We start from the raw sequence: 17,085 nt of genomic DNA, 5'->3' as shown, positions 1-17,085 counted from the left end.
CCTTTCTATGAGATGAAGGATTTCAAGAACTATAAAAGTTTGAAGGCTTAAGACTGTTTTTTGGTTGGATGGGTACGGAAAGTACAGTCTTTGAAACACAGATTTGTTGACAAATAACAAGCTACATATTATGTGATCAGGGCAAAGGTTAATCATAGCTAGCGCTAAGGAAAGCTCCAGTACAAGCTTGGTTTATTTGTCAGGAGGATGGCACAGTCATAACTGCCCATTGTACCTGCATTTCTGGGATTGGAGAGACGTGCTCTCACGTTGCTTCGGTAATGTATTATGTTGAAGCTGCTGCAAGAATACGACAGGACAGAAAGCAACAGTGACACAGAAGGCAGCATTCTGGTAGCAGCCTTAATTTCGTTTTCATCTACAGAAACATCAAAAGGCAGCTTGCTGAGAGCATTGATAAATAATCCATTGAAACAGAGGAACCATTGCCAACGAAAACAATTTACCAAGAAATTTTTAAGCAATTTGATGGGTTTCTTGAGAAAGTGGCTAACGGTAAACCATCGTTTCTCTCAGTTTATCCTGGCCATGCCAAAAAATTTAAGCCAAAAGTTCTTCAAGACCCTTTTCCCCTTGGTTCTGACAGAACTTTATGATAAGAAATTTGAAAACTTAGACTATGAGCAATTAATTAACTTGTGCTTTGAGTTTGAAAAGAAAATAACATTTATGAAGACTCAGCAGGAAGTGGCTGAAAAGAAAACAAGAGCCCAGTCTGCCTCTCCATCTTGGAGCTATCGTGCAGGAAGAATTCCTGTCTCCAAGTTCAAATCTGCAGTTCGTACAAATATTTTAAAGCCATCAACAACTTTAATAAAAGGAAACTGTTACCCAGGGACAATTAAGTTTTCAAGTGGAGCAACAAGATGGAAAGCAGACCATGAACAAAATTGCATGAGAAACCTAATTCAAAATTGAAGCTCCAAAGCATAAGGCACTAGCAGTTAAAGTGTGTGGTCTTTTTATTGGGACTGTATACCCATATCTAAGTGGTACACCAGATGGCATCAATAGCTATTCTTGCAAAGGATGTAAAACAAGATGCTTTGAAATTAAACCCCTATTCAAACTTCGCCATGTAGGTGTCACTGACCACCTTCAGATTTCTGCCTTGAAACTGGACCAAATGGTCTCAAATTGAAAAGAAGTCATCAAATCGCAGTAACCAATATGCTACCAAAGTGGAAGTGCTTGATCATTGGATAACATGTGGTGGAACTAGCAGCCGGGAGGCAACCGTTTGATTACGTAGTTTGTGAACATGTTTGGGGGACGCTTGTTGAGTACCTCCTTAAAATGCCGAGATACTGCTGCATTCACAAATGCAATTCTGATTCAGAGATAAACAAGGATCTTTCCTTTCATGAAATACCTTCCAACCAGATTCGTAAAGAGGCTTGGCTCACAAGGATATGTCGCACTGAATATACACCATCTCGCTACTTTGCACGCGGGTGTAGCGCCCAATTCTGAGCATGCATAGTTAAAACAAATGGTCTTGATTTTGCGTCCGCTGTGAGCACAAAAAATGTCAAAATGAAATCAGCCTTTAAGCTTCACCTAGACCCGATACACCATCTCAATTTCAAAAATCGAAGTTGAAGCGAAGTGTTGTGCCAAGTTTGAATTTACGTGGTGGTGATGCAGACGAACGAGAGCCGAAACGATCATCTAAGACCTCACAGAGAGCTAGAGCAGCATTAGATTTGCCAAAGTTTTCCAGTTGAAGTGAGGAGACTACCAAAGGAAAGTGAGGAAATATTGAGGATATGGGCGAAACAAGTATGAGCAGGAAAGATGTTGGTTTTAAAGATTTAGGGGTAATCAAAGATTCTACACAAGACAAGCTAGCAAAGACTGAGAGTTTAAAAGGGGAACTCAGCCAAGCTGAGGCTAGTATTGAAGCTCTCCAAAAATGAGTTTTCTCGTTCGATAACCTAACAGTTCTAAATGCTGCTGCAATATCATACAGTAACTACAATCATAACCCTACTTGTAAAATCTTGATAGGAGTTATCAGAACTTCTTTTGTTCTTGCTGGTTCTTTTAAAGGCATTGAATCATGGTAAATAGGCCTTCTCTATAGGGGGTAATTTGGTTTCGGCGTGATCGCTGCTGTTTCATGTGATATTTGCATCCGTTGTTGACAACTTGCTATTGATGAAAATTGTTTTGTCAATAAGTACGAGGTGAGTTCATGTGACCAGATCCAGGTCAACCAATAGCATCGTAGTCATGAAAATCATGACTCAGCGGATTTTGGCACTTAGGTATACCCAATCCATTTTATCATGACTCAATGCCTTTAACAGAGTAGATCTCAAAGATACAAGTTTAGTGAGGTTTCCAATTTTTCATTTCAATATATAACCTCTAAACGAATCTATTACTCAACATCAACAAAACCAACAACTCAACCAAATTTTTACGAAATTACTAAGTGTTACACCCAGTATTGAATTAGTCTACCAATCAGATACAAGAATTATATAAATTATATATTTCATCCAAACAGATTCTTGATGTTATACGTGTGATTCACTCAGCCTGCACACAAAGAAGTTTGTGATTAGTCCTATGGGTATAGTTATTATTGAAACACACAAAAGACAGGATTAGTATAATTATGCTCAAATGATTTGTAAATACATCTGTTGCTATGTATAAGAATAGAATTATAATAATATAAGCTTAAATACCAAAACAAATAAACAGCTAAACAATAGAAAATGCACTGTGGGATTCCACAATAGGATTTGATAATGACAATGGGAAAATGGTCTTGGTAAACTCCCATTTGACATACCAGATACTGCTTAGAATATAACTTGTGACCCATGTTTTGAAATCATATTTTGCAAAGCTCAGCAGGGCCATAATGCCTTTTTATCATTTAAGGCTGGTGACTTAATCTTGGGATACAAAGGATTTTTTTTCCATGATTCATTGCCTCAAGGAGTGTTTCTGAACCTCCCTGCATTCCTTGCAGGGAAAGATAAATTAAGTAGAGAAGAGGCCGTTTTTTCAAGCAAGATTGAAAGATCAAGAATACATGTAGAGCGTGCTATTGAGAGTTTAAGAAATTACAGGATTCTTTCTAGCAACGACACTGCCTACAGACCATTGGCATATAAGCTTGTCCAAGTTTGTGCAGCTTTGGTCATCCTGCAGTCACCAATAATTGTCAATATATTTGAACATTAAAGCATGCAACTCTAATTCAGTAATTGTAATTATTCTAACTCAGTTACAGCTTTGTTTTTGACTTTTGTTTTTGTCATTAATTATCATTACACCAATTAATATTTTAACTGTTTTCTTTTTTGGGCATGTTTATATCTTACCCCTTGCTCAAAAGCTCAAATTCTAGAAAAAAGAGAAACAAAATTAATTGTTCAAAGATTGTGAAATTTTAAGAAATTTTGTTAGAAAAGGGATAGCAACTAAATACAGAGGGATAGGATCTGTCGGAAAACAAACAAAAGCAAATGTAAGTGGAAAATCTTAATCAAATAGACCTCAAAAAATACCAATTTTGAATGCAAATGGTTTTTCCTTGTTCAGTCTTCTTTTGTATAAAATTTTGACAAAAGTGTATCTAGATAAAAATTTGAAAGATGTTTTCTTTCCCATTTTTCATCAGCAGAGACTGTTGCGATAAACATAACTTTTGTTGTCCATATCACAAAAGAGAGCTTACGATTCACGACGACGATCAATAGGACGACCCAAAGTAGCCTGGATCTAGCACGATCCTCCCAGGAAACCCCCATTTCTGGTTGTAGCGAAATCGAAGAGGCTGAGATTTTCCGGATTCATCGTCGTCTTAGATCTGTAAGTATGCATTATATTTTTATAGGAATATTTACGTTTACGTTTACGTTTACGTTTAGGAATATTATAGGAATAGGAAACTTTTCATTTTTTAGAACACGTTGTTTCTTTGCTTTATCAAACGCAAGATGAGCGCATCAAATGAGAAGAAAGCAAGCCGAATTCAAATGTTAGTTCTTATCAGTACGAATTGAAGAATCGATATAGAACCTTGATTTCTTGCTTTTAATGTGAATGTGTGTTACATACTCACGTAACACAAACTACGTAATCAAACGGTTGCCTCCCGGCTGCTAGTTCCGCCACATGTTATCTAATCATCAAGCACTTCCACTTTGGTAGCAAATTTCTAAACACTTTGCAGATTTTATAGCCCTCTTCTGTCAAAGGGAACTTTCCGTAAATTTCTTATCGAAGTAGTAGGCCTATCATGTCTCTATCCGAACTAGGAGAAGATATCTTAACCTTTATTTCTAAAAAATATCTATTTGTGACAGGTAGACTATCGAAACTAATGTAGTTCTTGTTTTGTGTAAATTATTATGCTAGTAATTCAATCTAAAAATTTCCTTTGAGCCTTCGATGTAAGATTACGACATTTTAATTGAACAATGTACATTTAACTTTATTTTTGGACATTTTGAATTCTTTGGCATTCAAGTTTGTATAAAATTATAAATATTACTGGCAAAAAAATGTCTATGTTTCTTGCAGTTTTCTTATTTATTTTAAAGCTAAATTTCGCTTAGGCCCAAGAAGAGTTGGACAACTGCACATGATGTTGCATTATGCCGTGAGATTCTTGTTCTGGAGCCATATAGATTTAAGTGGGTAGTAGAGAAAGGGGTCAATGCTGGGATTCAATTGCAGAAAATTTGAGTTCTTTAAGTTACCTAAAGTTTCTGTGGACCAGAGGGCAGTAAGAGATAGATTCTCAAAGTTGGAGAGATACTTTAGAAAAGGAATGGCTAGTGAGGAACGAGCAAGTGGGATATCCCCAGAAATTACAGAGCTTGATGAAGCCCTGGAAAATATTATTGAAATGATGGAGGAGGCAGTGAAAACTGGGAGAGGAATTGAAAAGAAGAGGGATGAGAATGAGAAGCAAGTCGCAGAGAATGTTAGAAAGCGCTCAATGGAAACATTAGCAGAGACATTAGAGAGAGAGAAGGAAGGAACAGGAAAGAAGAAGAAGAGACACTATTATGGCTCAGAGACAATTGAGTATTTGAAAGAAAAAAATGAAAGGGGGAAGCATTTTATGGAAAAGAAATTGGAGTTGAAAGAAAGAGAACTGGGTTTCAAAGAAAAGGCCTTGAAAATAAAATAAAAGGAAGTAGAGGGGAAACTGCAATGTTGCCAGAGGGAGGAATGGCGAAGCAATATGCTGCTGCAGCTTGGGGAGAAAGTCAATTTTTTGAATCAACAGCAGCAACAGCAGCATATTATTTTGCAGGAGATCAAAGAGCAAAATGCTAAGATAATGAATTTAATTAAACAAAGCTCTTCAGACTAGTAATTTTGAGGTATTTTTTTAAAAACATTTTATTGACCAAAATTTGAAAATTCAAATATTACCCATTCCAATGAAAGCTTAGAATTGGTTAAAAATTGGGTGTCTATGAAGTACCATTGGTGTCTCCATCTTCTTACCATATTTTCAGAAGTGCATGGCTTAAAGTTTGTATCTTGCTTTTATTTTTCCAACACTGAAGTCGGTTCCTTCTCTTCCGAAACGGCAAGGTTGAGTGGTCGACTTTCCCGTCATTCTTTTAACTTCATTTTGTGTTTCCTTTGATTAGAACATACACATATATATATAATAAATGTTTATAAGAGCTTAAATGATTCATATTTCTCTTCACTTGGGAGTGCTGAAAAGAGGGAGCAGAGAAATTTGTGACACTAGTCAGTTGACATTATTGGACTGAAAAGAAATTTTTATAATTATGGCCTTGAAGATGAGGGTTTTTTTGCACGATAAAGGTAAAATATAACCTCTTTGCGAATGTCCGTAAACTCTTCTTTTATTGTCGTTGCTCTGATAGAAACACCTGGACCAAGCCTTCCGTTTTCGGTAGCTTGGATGCTCCAATTGAGCTATTGTAAGACCTGTAAAAGCGATCAGGCTTTTTCATAAATGATAAATATTTGCTGTATGCAGGGACATCTAGTTGAGTACAGGTAACGTAACAGTAAAATATAAAAGACTTTATAGGTACAGAATTTATTATTAACAATAAGGTTAAGGTGCTTTCTGCATCAGTTTTCTCAAATCACTAATGCAGTACCCATTCAAGTTAAATCATTTTCTGATGAAAAATACAAATAGTGATCTGTTTCAAAGGCTCCTAAATTCAAATAGCATGCTGGTTGCTCAAAAATTTTTAATAGTACGAACAGCATGAGCAAAGCTTTTGCAATTAGTCCGACTCAATTACACTTGCAAGTAGAAACGTTATGTTACTGCATCTCAATTCGGTGCATATAGCTCAATTATGTGCAAACCAAGCCCATTTCAACCCGGGGGCAATCCGAGGGGTGATCCGGGGGCAAAGACCTCTGCAAAATTTTAGGTCTTAGGGAAACGCCCGTTTTACATCTTAGGGGGCATCTATAGGTCTTAGGGAATTATGCCGTTTTTAGATGAATCTGAATTGCCATCCCCCCATACAACTCCGTGTCTCTGCCACTGCTTCAAATCTAAAATTATGAAAATGATAAAACTGTAAAAAATGTAATTCATAGGAATAAAAACTTACGTTGCAGTCCCTGACTTTGATTTTTGCAACAATATTGTCCTCTAGTCGCCGGAGGAATGGCTTTTCAAAGTGATCAGCCATTCCTATTTGGACAATGACCTGTTGCTTTTGGGTTTCAAACAAAGAATTGCCAACACCGGTGCTTCTTTTATACTAGATACAAGAAAGAGCATGTAGACACTTGACTCGGGGATGAAATTTTTATTTTTTCGAAAGTAACTACTGAGCAATACTGACACAAGCAATAGAAAATAGACAGACAGTCTAATAATACCTTTATCAGAAACTTAAGAGGCCTGGTTGCCTTATTAGGATTGGAGTTTTTTTGGAGAAAAACTATATCATTACAAATACAGTAAAGATAATGAAATATTCATATCAATATCATTTTTTATAATATTGTTATTTTCCAAAGTTAGATAGAAGAGAGTTTCTTGTTCAAATGGTTTTTTTGAAAAAATACTACAATTGCTCTTGCCTTGGTACAATAGACTAAGGGAATTTTCATTATCCTTTTTTATTTTTACTGTTCCACGTGGTTGCTAAATTGTTCATTTTCAACAGAATTCAATGTGACTGTTGGGACTGATTTTTAAAGTCCAAAAATGGGCAAAATTGTGAAACTTTCAGATCTTATGTTAGTTATGTACCTCTTTCCTAATAGAATTATTTTTATTGGTATCATTTTCTTGAGTTTACCTTAATTGTAAATAACATTCCAGCGGGGGACTCTTTAAAAACTTAACATAGAGGTGCTCATTTTGGCAGATTTTTTATCTAACCAAAGAAACATACCTCAAATTTCAACCAAAAAAATAACAGAAATGTTATTATTTAGAATAATTCTCACCATATGATGTGTATATAGCACTGAGGCTAATGCATCATACCAACGTTGCTGCTTTCCTGGGATGCACAGAGAGAGTATGCTAGCCAGTTTTTTGGTTACATTCTCTTCCAACATGGCCCATTTGCGTCCGAAATGGATTACCCAAGCTGTCAGAAACCCCTGCAATGGAGGATAATTGATCAGAATTGATTCGTCACTGAAGAGAAAATGACAATCAATTAATCACTGAGTTGACAATCATTATAGTATCAGGAGTTGAAAAATCAATTATTTTAAAGAAACAGTTTGGAAATAGAAACGTGATAGAAATACATTGACTGTCATTACCATTAAAGCAGCTCAATAACTCACGTGGTAATCAGTTGCAAGCTTCGAAATTTCTTTAAGTTTTGCATTGTTTTCCTCTGTCAAGTTTGGATCCTTTTTGTAAGGAAATGTGACAACTCTGCCTTGTAACCTGCAAAGTTACAGCTGGAACTTTTGTATCTAGCTTCTTGCAAGTTAAATCTACATATGAATCGCATTGATATCACATACTGATTCGAAAAGTTGTTCCTTTCATCATCTTTAAGCTATTATCTAGGAAGCACTCTTAGTAAAGAAAATTTAAAAATATAATTCTCAAACTGTTCACTTAAAAGAATTGATACAGAGGCAGTTGATCAATTTTCTAGATGGGGATTTGGTGCTTCATAGAAATTAAGTGGCATGCCCTTTTCAAGATTTTTACAGTTTTTTTCAAAATAACAAGCCTCCCACTAAGAAGGCAGCACCCACTAGGGAAAGAGTTAGTACCTCAATGATCAAAGCCAAAATCTAACGTTCTACAGGTATGCTTGAAAAAAACATGGTTAAACTGAGCAATAGTAAATGGTTTTTTTGATAGACAGTTTTTCATGAACCTTTCTGGTAAAGGGTGATTTGAAGATAGCAGGTAACCACTTGTTTTTGGTCTCCTCAAGCCTTGCCCCAACGATCCTTGCAAGAGCCCTTCGTGGAACTGCAGAAAATACTCCGCAAATATATTTGACATCGTCACGTCATTGACACTTGTCACCAAGTTACTTTTTGTTGCACACTGCAGCATCATTTTTCTAGAAATACATTTAACATTGCAAGAATTAGCAATTTTAACTTGGGGATGCAGATAACATAGCTTGCTTTCTCTACAGATAAATGCATTTTTGTCCTGCCAAATGGCTGATCGAATCTTTATTTTTGCCAAAAGCATTTTGAGAGGTTCTATTCAATTGTTATATGTTACTGAACGAAGTTAATATCTAAACCAATTTAAGAACTAGTTTCTAAAGTATTATTTCTTTGAACTTACTGATTTCATCAGGTTCAATATCGATAAAATAGTGGGACACACAAGCCAACTTAGATGGTTGCTGGGTCTTGAGCTATTCCCTGCATTTTGTAAAGAGGATACTGACGTCTTATCATTTTAGTAAGTTTTTTCTGGACAGAAACCAGTGACCCCAGCATTATACACCTTCATCAGGGCCGTAGCTTTTTCCTTTTGTTTTTATAATTTGTATTTATACGTTACAGCGGATTATCTGCTCACACTTACATTGAAGTTCCCGTCATGTTTTGATCATCACCAGATAAGAAAAGGGCATGCTCACGACCAAGTGCTCCTTGACCAAGATTTATAATTTCTCAGGTCAAGGTTTTACCCACATTCATGGCTTTACTTATTAAAAGTGCAGTCAGTGTTTCCCCTAGAAGTAAAAAAAAATTAAAATTCAATTCTATGTATGTTTCAAAAAGGATAGGCCTTGCTGATTTATGTGCTTGCATCGCATTATTTTTGTAAGGCTTACAAAATTAAAAAAGATGTGAAACTACTTCAGTTCAGTAACACGAAACGTGGAAACAAAGGCTTTTTAATGTTGCTTTCTTCCTCCTTGTCCTTGGAGAGGACCAGGCGCCACTGCTTTACTTTTGGTATCTTTTAGTTTTAGTTTTCGTTTCCACATACCAGAATTTTTCCTATCTTCATTGGATGCTGACACTCTTAACAGGCGACTCAGAACAAATGTCACAGCCAGGAGCATAGAAAGACAGTTCGCACCAAAATTCTTTGATAGCTGTATCAACCTGGGAATGATAAAAATTGAATTTAATCCATGATAATGATAAAAATTAAATTTAATTGCTTCTTACTCCTACAAGGGGCAAGATTTGATCCGCTTTTGAGAATACACCAACTACGTTGGCGGCTTAGACAGCTGTTAATTTATCCATTGTTGAACTAGAAATGTTTTATTAGAATATTTTCATTTTTAATCTTTATCTAGTACTTAAAAATGATAAATACAAATCTAAGCACGTTTCTTTCCAAATCAATAAATTGTGACACACATTGTCACGGTAAAATGGATGGATAAATTTGCACTTTAGTGCTCGACTTGCCTAAATATGAAAATTTATGTTTCCATATGCACTTGTTTCAATTACCCATATGGAGAAATCAAAATTTGTGAGAATTTGGAGGCTCAGAACAAATTGAGTTATTTTTCTGAAGAAATCGTTTAAGCATTGTAAACATACCGTCTGTTGACTTCCAAGCAGACTTCTTTGTCATCAATGAGCTCCTGCTTAACTCTCAGAAGTGCATTTTCTGCAACCGCATCTGCCACTTGGAAATATTTGATGTCGGTGGATGAAAGTGGCACCCCATTTTCAATCTGAAGCTTTAGAAGATGTCCAACATAAGCTACGCCTGCAAAGCATTCAATTTTCTTATCTCAATAATAATAGTAAATACAAGAGGTAATAAGCTCAACAATGCCATAGGGCAATTCTTTGAAATAAGCTATCATTAATGTAGCTAAAAACTAACAATAAGCAGAAGCTGAATGCTATATGAAAATGCCTCAACCACCAATAGAGTCGAGATAGTATTTTGTCATTTAAGACAAGATAAGATATCATAATTCTCACTTCTTGGTTCAGAAACCAGTAGCCATCGCCTATATACCCAGTATGAGTAGGCATCTTAAATTGTCGTAGGGATCTGTAAAAACATTTATAACTGAAGAAATTACTCAATGCACCCATATTCCTTAAACTATCACTAAAGAAAATTAGAGTTATCTAAATTAGACTATTTTCTAGCTTAGATTGATCAATGAAAAGTTACCTAATCTTTTAAGACCTTATTTAGGTCATGAAGAGCAAAGGGGGGTCTCAGGTATATTTATGGTAGAATTACTCTCTTGGGTCTAGCAATCAAGTGATCGCTGCCTGGAGACTTTTTGAAGATAAGATACAGGAGAATGTGAGAGGAAATTTGATCTACAGATAGCATTGAAAGCTGATGGATTTATGAAATGAGCAGATTAAATAAAGTCGAGTTAGAAAAATATATACTGTTATGAACCAAGTTGAAACAAAATTACCCCGATAAATAATCCTCCTTCAAGTATAGAAAATAATCTGAAAGGTCACTTGGAGATATTGCTCCGTCCACCGTAAATCCTCCTGAGTCGAAGCAGGTTCTTATTGCTGCTTGAAATTTGGCCTTTGAGTCGAAGCAGCAAGTTTCCAAGGTAATGTTTCTGAAAGTAGAAGGAAACGAGACAATTAGGTTTACATGTAAAGAAGTAAATTGGCAACGTGAAAAGTGGGGACATGTGCCCCCAAATCTTTTTAAGCGACTGATCAAGTGAGTAGAGAGGTGCCTTTTAAAGTGAGAAATGGCCTTTCAAAATGACATTTATGTTGCATAGAGGGGGACGAATGTGTCTATTAGCAGGCAACCAGTATTTTTCTTCTATTATGAGGAAAACCACCTTTACCTTCTTCTTTTTTTCTATTTTCAACTTCTACATTCGGCCTTTACCTTTTCTATAAATATTCATGTTATGGAATGTTTAAATTTGATGTCTACCTCGTTTCAACTTGTTGCGTATTGCTGCTGTCTATTGAAATTCCTCTACATGAGCAAATCCAATACCCCATTTTCTTCTTTTCGTCCTTCATTGTTCCAATAATTTTTAAAACAAAATCGCCAAATAATGATTTTAAAGTCTCCTGACGATTGATTGGAGAGTAGTACGTTTTATTATTGGAGACATAATAGTTGTTTCTACGTCTCCCTTCTGAATAAGAATCGTTCAAAGACAGCTGAAATCGAAAAAAGTTTTATTTTGTTATCTTATCTCTGGATGCCAGTCTTGTTAATACTTGAATTAAAATACAGCTATTAACTGTGTCTTGAAAGCACATTTGGAAAATTTCATTATTTAAGAATTTTAAGAAATGCTTGAAAAACTATTGGAATTTTAAAAAATATTTAAGGAACTGCCTACTAGCCCTGGACCCTAGTTTCTTACAAAAAAACACGACAATATACCAAAGTTTAAGAAACTAAGAAAACTTCCATGAGAAAATCTAGAAAGTTGCAGTACGGAGGATTTTCAAATTTTCTTATAGGAGGAGAGTGTAATAAAAGACTTTGTTTTGAATATATAGAAAGATGTAAAAACGCACAAAATCAGTTGAACAAACCTCTTCAGGAAACTCCATTTTATTCACTGTGATGATGTTGAAGATGCCCAAGTCGCTACTTGTATGGCAATAACAGTTAATTTGATATAAACGTGCTTTAGGTATAAATAATGCTAGTTAATCTAAATCGAGACCGCTGCTACTTGTGCAGTTGTCAGGACCTGTTTATTTTGATTCGTCCTGTTGATGCACTGCCAAACCCGGAAATGTTTATCCGGAGTGATATAAATGTCATTTCTATGTTATTCGTGCTAGGAGAATCTGAATCGAGATTGTCTATATTTAATGTAGGTGTTAAATCCGTTTTATTTTAATTAATCCTTTTGATGCAACAAAATGTCCACGAAAAAGGAAAATGTTTATCCGGAGTGATATTAGTATCATTCCATATCAATTGTGCTGAGAAATCTAAATCGAGACCGCTGCCACTTGTGCAGTTGTCAGGACCTGTTATTTTGATTCATCCTATTGATGCATTAAAACATCTACCAAACCCGGAAATGTTCATTTGGAGTGGTTATGGTGTCTGCACGTCAAGGAAAAATGGAACAGGATAAAATTACTAAGATTCTTAATTTTCAGAGACTATAGTACTAAACGCTGCTATAAAGCTTCTTAAATGCATGTTTTTCTATAAGAAACTAGAACTAGGACGGCTAAAAGATAAAAACTCTAGTAGTATGTTCCAGAAAAATTAAGAAACTGTAAATGCTTAGGCCTACAATTTCCGAAGAGGTAACATTTTGAACCATGCCCATTTTGATACCTCGATTAATATCTCATCTAAGGCAAATGATGCTACAAAAGGTCTTTCGATTTCGCTGTTGGCAAGGAATTTTTGGCTTTAATATTCTGCATTCTATTTTGTTTTCTTCAGTGGGAAATACTGTATGTTTGAAAACAACTTTTGTTTGGAAGAATCCGATGGAAAGTTCAGCTAATCTTTACGGAATTGAAATTAGATAAACAATTCGCAAGCAGTTTGATTTTTGTCATATATTGTTTGTTTGCTTTTTAGTATTGGCTAATATTGTATCAAGTATGTTCAAGGGAACATAGAGGTTATAGAGGCCCCTGGGGTCAAAAGGAGAATGCAAATATATTCTTTCATCGAAAGCAAAGCGGGCAGAAAATTTGACAAACACGCCCTTTAGATTTGCTCAAAATACATTTCAGAACGATTTCTTGCAGTCATTTCGGAACGTTAGACGTTATCCGACGTAAAATTATCTGACGTCAAATTATCCCATGAAAGCCCAGATTTTCCGACGAGATCTTTTACCTTTTACCTATTTTATCTATATGTTCACTCATTTTTTACCTATTTCGAACCCCTCCTCTCTCAGGTTCGCTTTTGTTGGTTTTGCTAGATTCCCTCCCCAAAAAACATTCGCTTTTATCTGAACCCCCCCCCCCAAAAAAAAAGAATTAAGTATTCAGGGAACTAGAAGAAAGACTTGACAACATTTAACAAGTAAGAAACTAGTGATATTTTGGACGTCAAATAGCAATAACACAACATGAAACACAACACAAACGTACACACTTTTCTTTATAAGAAACAAATTAAACTGGACTGGGGAGATGTAGAAAGACTTTTTGAATGGTCCCTAAGTAAAGACGGTTGTATATTTTCAAAAAGACCGGTAGGTACTATCGGGTAAACACTCTGGATTGTTTCTCGCAGGGGGGGGGGAGGGGGTTAGCTTAATAGGGTTGAGGTACAGGGACGTGCCATTATATAGCCACTTATTTTCTTCTCGAAATGTGCAGAATTATCGGTTTAACTTTTTGAAATATCTGAAAAGTTGTTTTATGATTTTGTTGTATCGATAAAAATGATCTTTGGCTTTAGGGCTTATAGGTATAGCTTTCATGATGTTTGCATAATGGAGGGTCACTTTTCTCAGACATCTGAGGAATTACGGGTCCACATTTTGCCATAACGCCCTATCCCAGTCCAGTAGCTACTCCTCCCCACCTGAAGATTGTTTTTACATATTGAAAAATACATTTCAGTTTTATAGATAAAAACAAAAAACTAACTTAGATTATAAAGTGTTTAATTATAAAAAAGAGTGTAAAAGATTATTAACATCGTCGTCAAAAATTATTATCCTCATCTTGTGATTTCACGATGCGCAAAAACTCGTCTCTTCTGATCTTTACTTTCCCATCATTGGAAATTCTCCTCTTCTGTTCTTCGACGATCTTTTCATTTTGGTAGAATTCCATCAAATAATTATAAAGAAAATGCATTTGGAAACTTTGAGTGCATGCACTTTGAATTCGCTTGTCTTTCTTGGCCTTATTGCGTGCTTCTTGCACCCAAGTACGAATTGTTGCTGCTTGTTGGCACAAGTTGATATTGTGGAAGGAACATAGCTCTGATTTGTGAGGATTCTTTGCCGAATGGAATCTGTCACCTACAACAAATCTCCTAGAAATGCCCGACACTGGATGTACATACTCTTGTGGAGGATATTCTTCAATTCCTTTTGTTTTTGAAATTGTGACTGGCCGATATTCAGAGGGCACTATAAATGGGAAGCTCTGATCCTGTAAATGAGACATGTATTAAGTAAATGTATTGAGCAAACTTCTTGCCAAACATGCGAAGTCAACTAATGAAATTTGTGTGTTATATTTAAGACTCTACAGCATCTGTTCAAGATTGGGCCTTACCAAATATGCAATGTTAAAAATTCTATTTATTGTTTTAGATAACCTCTTAGGGTATCATTAGGGTAATAACGTTTTGTGTACCCTTCTGAAAATTTGAACAAAGGTGCATTTGAAACTTTTGGAATTTTTAAGCATTAATCATTCACTTTTCGAGTAATGTAGAATATAAGAGAGAGTAGGGGGTTTGTGTTCTTATAAGGAGTCTCTTATATAAAATACAAGTGCTATTCGGCAAGGGGCTTCAAACGTTTTTCAAAATTCAACTTGAGAGGCCCTCTCTCTTCAGAAACTACTCCGTTTATCTTAGAAATGGCCTTTTCTCTAATATAAGAGCCCAATTTTTAAAATGAAAGTAACCCTGTCACTGTGAAAATGTCCCTTTTACAGAGAAAGTGCCTCTTTTTCAATTCACTTTAGTAGAAAACAATGCTCATGTTTTGCTGTGCCTCTCAACTCTACTAAATTTTCCTGCCCTTCTCTAGCATTTCATGATTGCTTCAAATCTAAATTTTTTCTTGCTGACCAAACGGAAACTGTGTTATCATATTTACCTTTCTTGGAGCAGAGCCGATTGTGGGTTCTTCAAAGCATCCATCAAACTTCCCCCATAATTTTTCTGTCAGCTGGGGCTCCCTCAAATTAAGATGTCTTACCAATGTGCAGGCAGTATCACAAACAAATGTAATTGGGCGATATTTCAAGGACAAATATATATCTGCAGCATCTCGTACCGATTCAGTGAGGGTGATAAACTTTGAGGCAACTGTACACTACAATGAAGAAATTGGCACATGACATTTATATACACGACTTTTAAAAAGGATAACAAATTAATTATTCACAGTTTCTTCTAATTTTTTTTAGATTTTTCCTGACCGTTAAGTTCTGTAAAATTATGTTAGATTATGCTGCACTGTCAGAAGTAAGGGGTTTTTCAACCAGAAACGTGATCACGACACTAAATCTATATTATGGAAATCACAAAAACAAATAGTAGGGATAGATAACGCATTAAACTAGATTCCGATGATGTTTTTCAATCCAGAAACTTAGAGTTTTTAAAAGACAAACCCCGTGTCTGCAAACATGATAAAATCCGCCAGTGCGTCCTTCTGCTTTTGTAAATGCGTGACATGGTGAAGTTCCAACGATAACTGATGCATATAGTTTCTGAATGGCAGTACGAAGTAGGTCCTGTGTAAAGAATTAGAAAGCATGAGATGCATTTTCATTTGAATCAAACATGCCCTCTTCCCTACCAATTGGTTGCATTATTTTAAGAATACTTCGTGGAACCTCACAGTGGCGTAGCCATGGGGATGGGTGGTTAGGGAAAGGACCCCCTCCGCACTTCATTGAGCCGCTCTGATATATAGAAAAACTGTCCGAAATCATAAAGGATTTCATGTTATTAATAGGAAGCATGACACTGGTAGATGGAATCCAAGTGAAAGTAAAGAGTGTTGCCCCAAAAATTGGGCTACACCCAAAGTAACACCTTTTTTCGGAAATGCGTCCCCACTTCTTTAACCCTGGCCACGCCGCTGGAATCTCGTAAGGAATAGATGATACTTTAGTTACAGTATGACCTAGTTTGTGGTTGTTGGGCAATATCATTGTATTGCTACAAGTTTATAGTAACTAGCTATGAAAAATTTTTGACTTAAACTGAGCAAAGGAGAACAAGCAAAAAATACACTGAAGTAAATCCCGGTGAAACACTTTTTATTTTTTGCAATCAAAACCGGCCCGGCTTTTTATCAAATACCAGGGATAAAAAGAAGGAATTTTTTTATGGCTGGTCTGAAAGGGAGTTGTCACTTTCCATTTTCCAGGGCATTTTTAAGCTTTGGAGTATAATTTTGGGCAATGTTTTGTAAAGCCAGCTATTACTGAGTGGGTGTTAATGAAAGTGAAATGACCCTCTTCCAAAGGGCAATGACATACATTGGATTTCTGTCCAACCGCAATTTTAGAGTATCGGCAGATTTCCTCTAATGCAGGTCGGTCGAGACTTGAAATGACAGACATATCAACATTCCGTTCTTTCAAAAATTTAGTAAGCAGTACAGGATCGCCTAAAAAGGAACAGGAGCTAGATTTTAATAATTATGAATATAGACTTATTTTATAAGGAAACGCTTATATGAGTTCAGCTGTTTTCAAGAAGAAATCAAGAAACAACATTTGATGTAATACCTGGAAATTCAACCTCTATTCTATTCTGTAACAGCTGTAACCATTTCTTTCAACAAATTTCTAAATTAACTTTTATTTGTATGGAGTATTGTGAAACTACGAAGATACTTTCGAGGGATACCTTCACATTGGAAAAAATCTCATCCTAAATACAATTGAAAAAATTTCGAGATTTTCTATCTACGAGACCAACAAAACCTAGAATTTTTTGGT

General features: G+C 35.7%; 3 protein-coding genes across 3 annotated transcripts; 1 reads left to right on the top strand and 2 right to left on the bottom strand.

Annotated features, from left to right (window-relative positions):
• Positions 1 to 364: 364 nt before the first annotated feature.
• LOC148959138 (uncharacterized) lies at positions 365 to 5,817 on the top strand. The gene is made up of 2 exons (XM_089111512.1): positions 365 to 3,855; positions 3,951 to 5,817. The coding sequence occupies exon 2, from the start codon at positions 4,706 to 4,708 to the stop codon at positions 5,183 to 5,185; it is 480 nt and encodes a 159-aa protein (XP_088967638.1). The 5' UTR covers positions 365 to 3,855; positions 3,951 to 4,705; the 3' UTR covers positions 5,186 to 5,817.
• A 4-nt stretch (positions 5,818 to 5,821) lies between these two features.
• Positions 5,822 to 13,393, bottom strand: LOC148959137 (uncharacterized). The gene is made up of 8 exons (XM_089111505.1): positions 11,369 to 13,393; positions 10,878 to 11,036; positions 10,420 to 10,492; positions 10,027 to 10,169; positions 9,455 to 9,573; positions 9,044 to 9,194; positions 7,468 to 8,561; positions 5,822 to 6,770 (listed from the first exon to the last, which is right to left on the bottom strand). The coding sequence occupies exons 1-6, from the start codon at positions 11,458 to 11,460 to the stop codon at positions 9,133 to 9,135; spliced, it is 648 nt and encodes a 215-aa protein (XP_088967631.1). The 5' UTR covers positions 11,461 to 13,393; the 3' UTR covers positions 5,822 to 6,770; positions 7,468 to 8,561; positions 9,044 to 9,132.
• A 6-nt stretch (positions 13,394 to 13,399) lies between these two features.
• LOC148959136 (HMG domain-containing protein 3-like) lies at positions 13,400 to 16,727 on the bottom strand. Its single transcript, XM_089111496.1, has 4 exons — positions 16,621 to 16,727; positions 15,745 to 15,867; positions 15,225 to 15,443; positions 13,400 to 14,547 (listed from the first exon to the last, which is right to left on the bottom strand). The coding sequence occupies exons 1-4, from the start codon at positions 16,702 to 16,704 to the stop codon at positions 14,092 to 14,094; spliced, it is 882 nt and encodes a 293-aa protein (XP_088967622.1). The 5' UTR covers positions 16,705 to 16,727; the 3' UTR covers positions 13,400 to 14,091.
• Positions 16,728 to 17,085: the final 358 nt, after the last annotated feature.

The sequence above is a fragment of the Rhopilema esculentum genome, chromosome 11 (genome assembly GCF_057945365.1).
Source record: "Rhopilema esculentum isolate cy_ngs chromosome 11, ASM5794536v1, whole genome shotgun sequence".
NCBI lineage: Eukaryota > Metazoa > Cnidaria > Scyphozoa > Rhizostomeae > Rhizostomatidae > Rhopilema > Rhopilema esculentum.
This window is presented reverse-complemented; position numbering and strand designations above follow the sequence as displayed.

What these genes read in the sequence shown, in the direction of transcription:
- LOC148959138 (XM_089111512.1), top strand. Translation starts at nt 4,706, where the DNA reads ATGCTGGGATTCAATTGCAGAAAATTTGAGTTCTTTAAGTTACCTAAA.
- LOC148959137 (XM_089111505.1), bottom strand. Translation starts at nt 11,460, where the DNA reads ATGAAGGACGAAAAGAAGAAAATGGGGTATTGGATTTGCTCATGTAGA. An exon ending in AAGGAGGATTATTTATCGGG is followed by an intron (nt 10,493 to 10,877) that starts GTAATTTTGTTT and finishes ATGTTTTTACAG; the next exon opens with ATCCCTACGACAATTTAAGA. An exon ending in TGCTTGGAAGTCAACAGACG is followed by an intron (nt 9,574 to 10,026) that starts GTATGTTTACAA and finishes TATCATTCCCAG; the next exon opens with GTTGATACAGCTATCAAAGA.
- LOC148959136 (XM_089111496.1), bottom strand. Translation starts at nt 16,704, where the DNA reads ATGTCTGTCATTTCAAGTCTCGACCGACCTGCATTAGAGGAAATCTGC. An exon ending in ATCATGTTTGCAGACACGGG is followed by an intron (nt 15,444 to 15,744) that starts GTTTGTCTTTTA and finishes TCTTCATTGTAG; the next exon opens with TGTACAGTTGCCTCAAAGTT. An exon ending in TCGGCTCTGCTCCAAGAAAG is followed by an intron (nt 14,548 to 15,224) that starts GTAAATATGATA and finishes TCTCATTTACAG; the next exon opens with GATCAGAGCTTCCCATTTAT.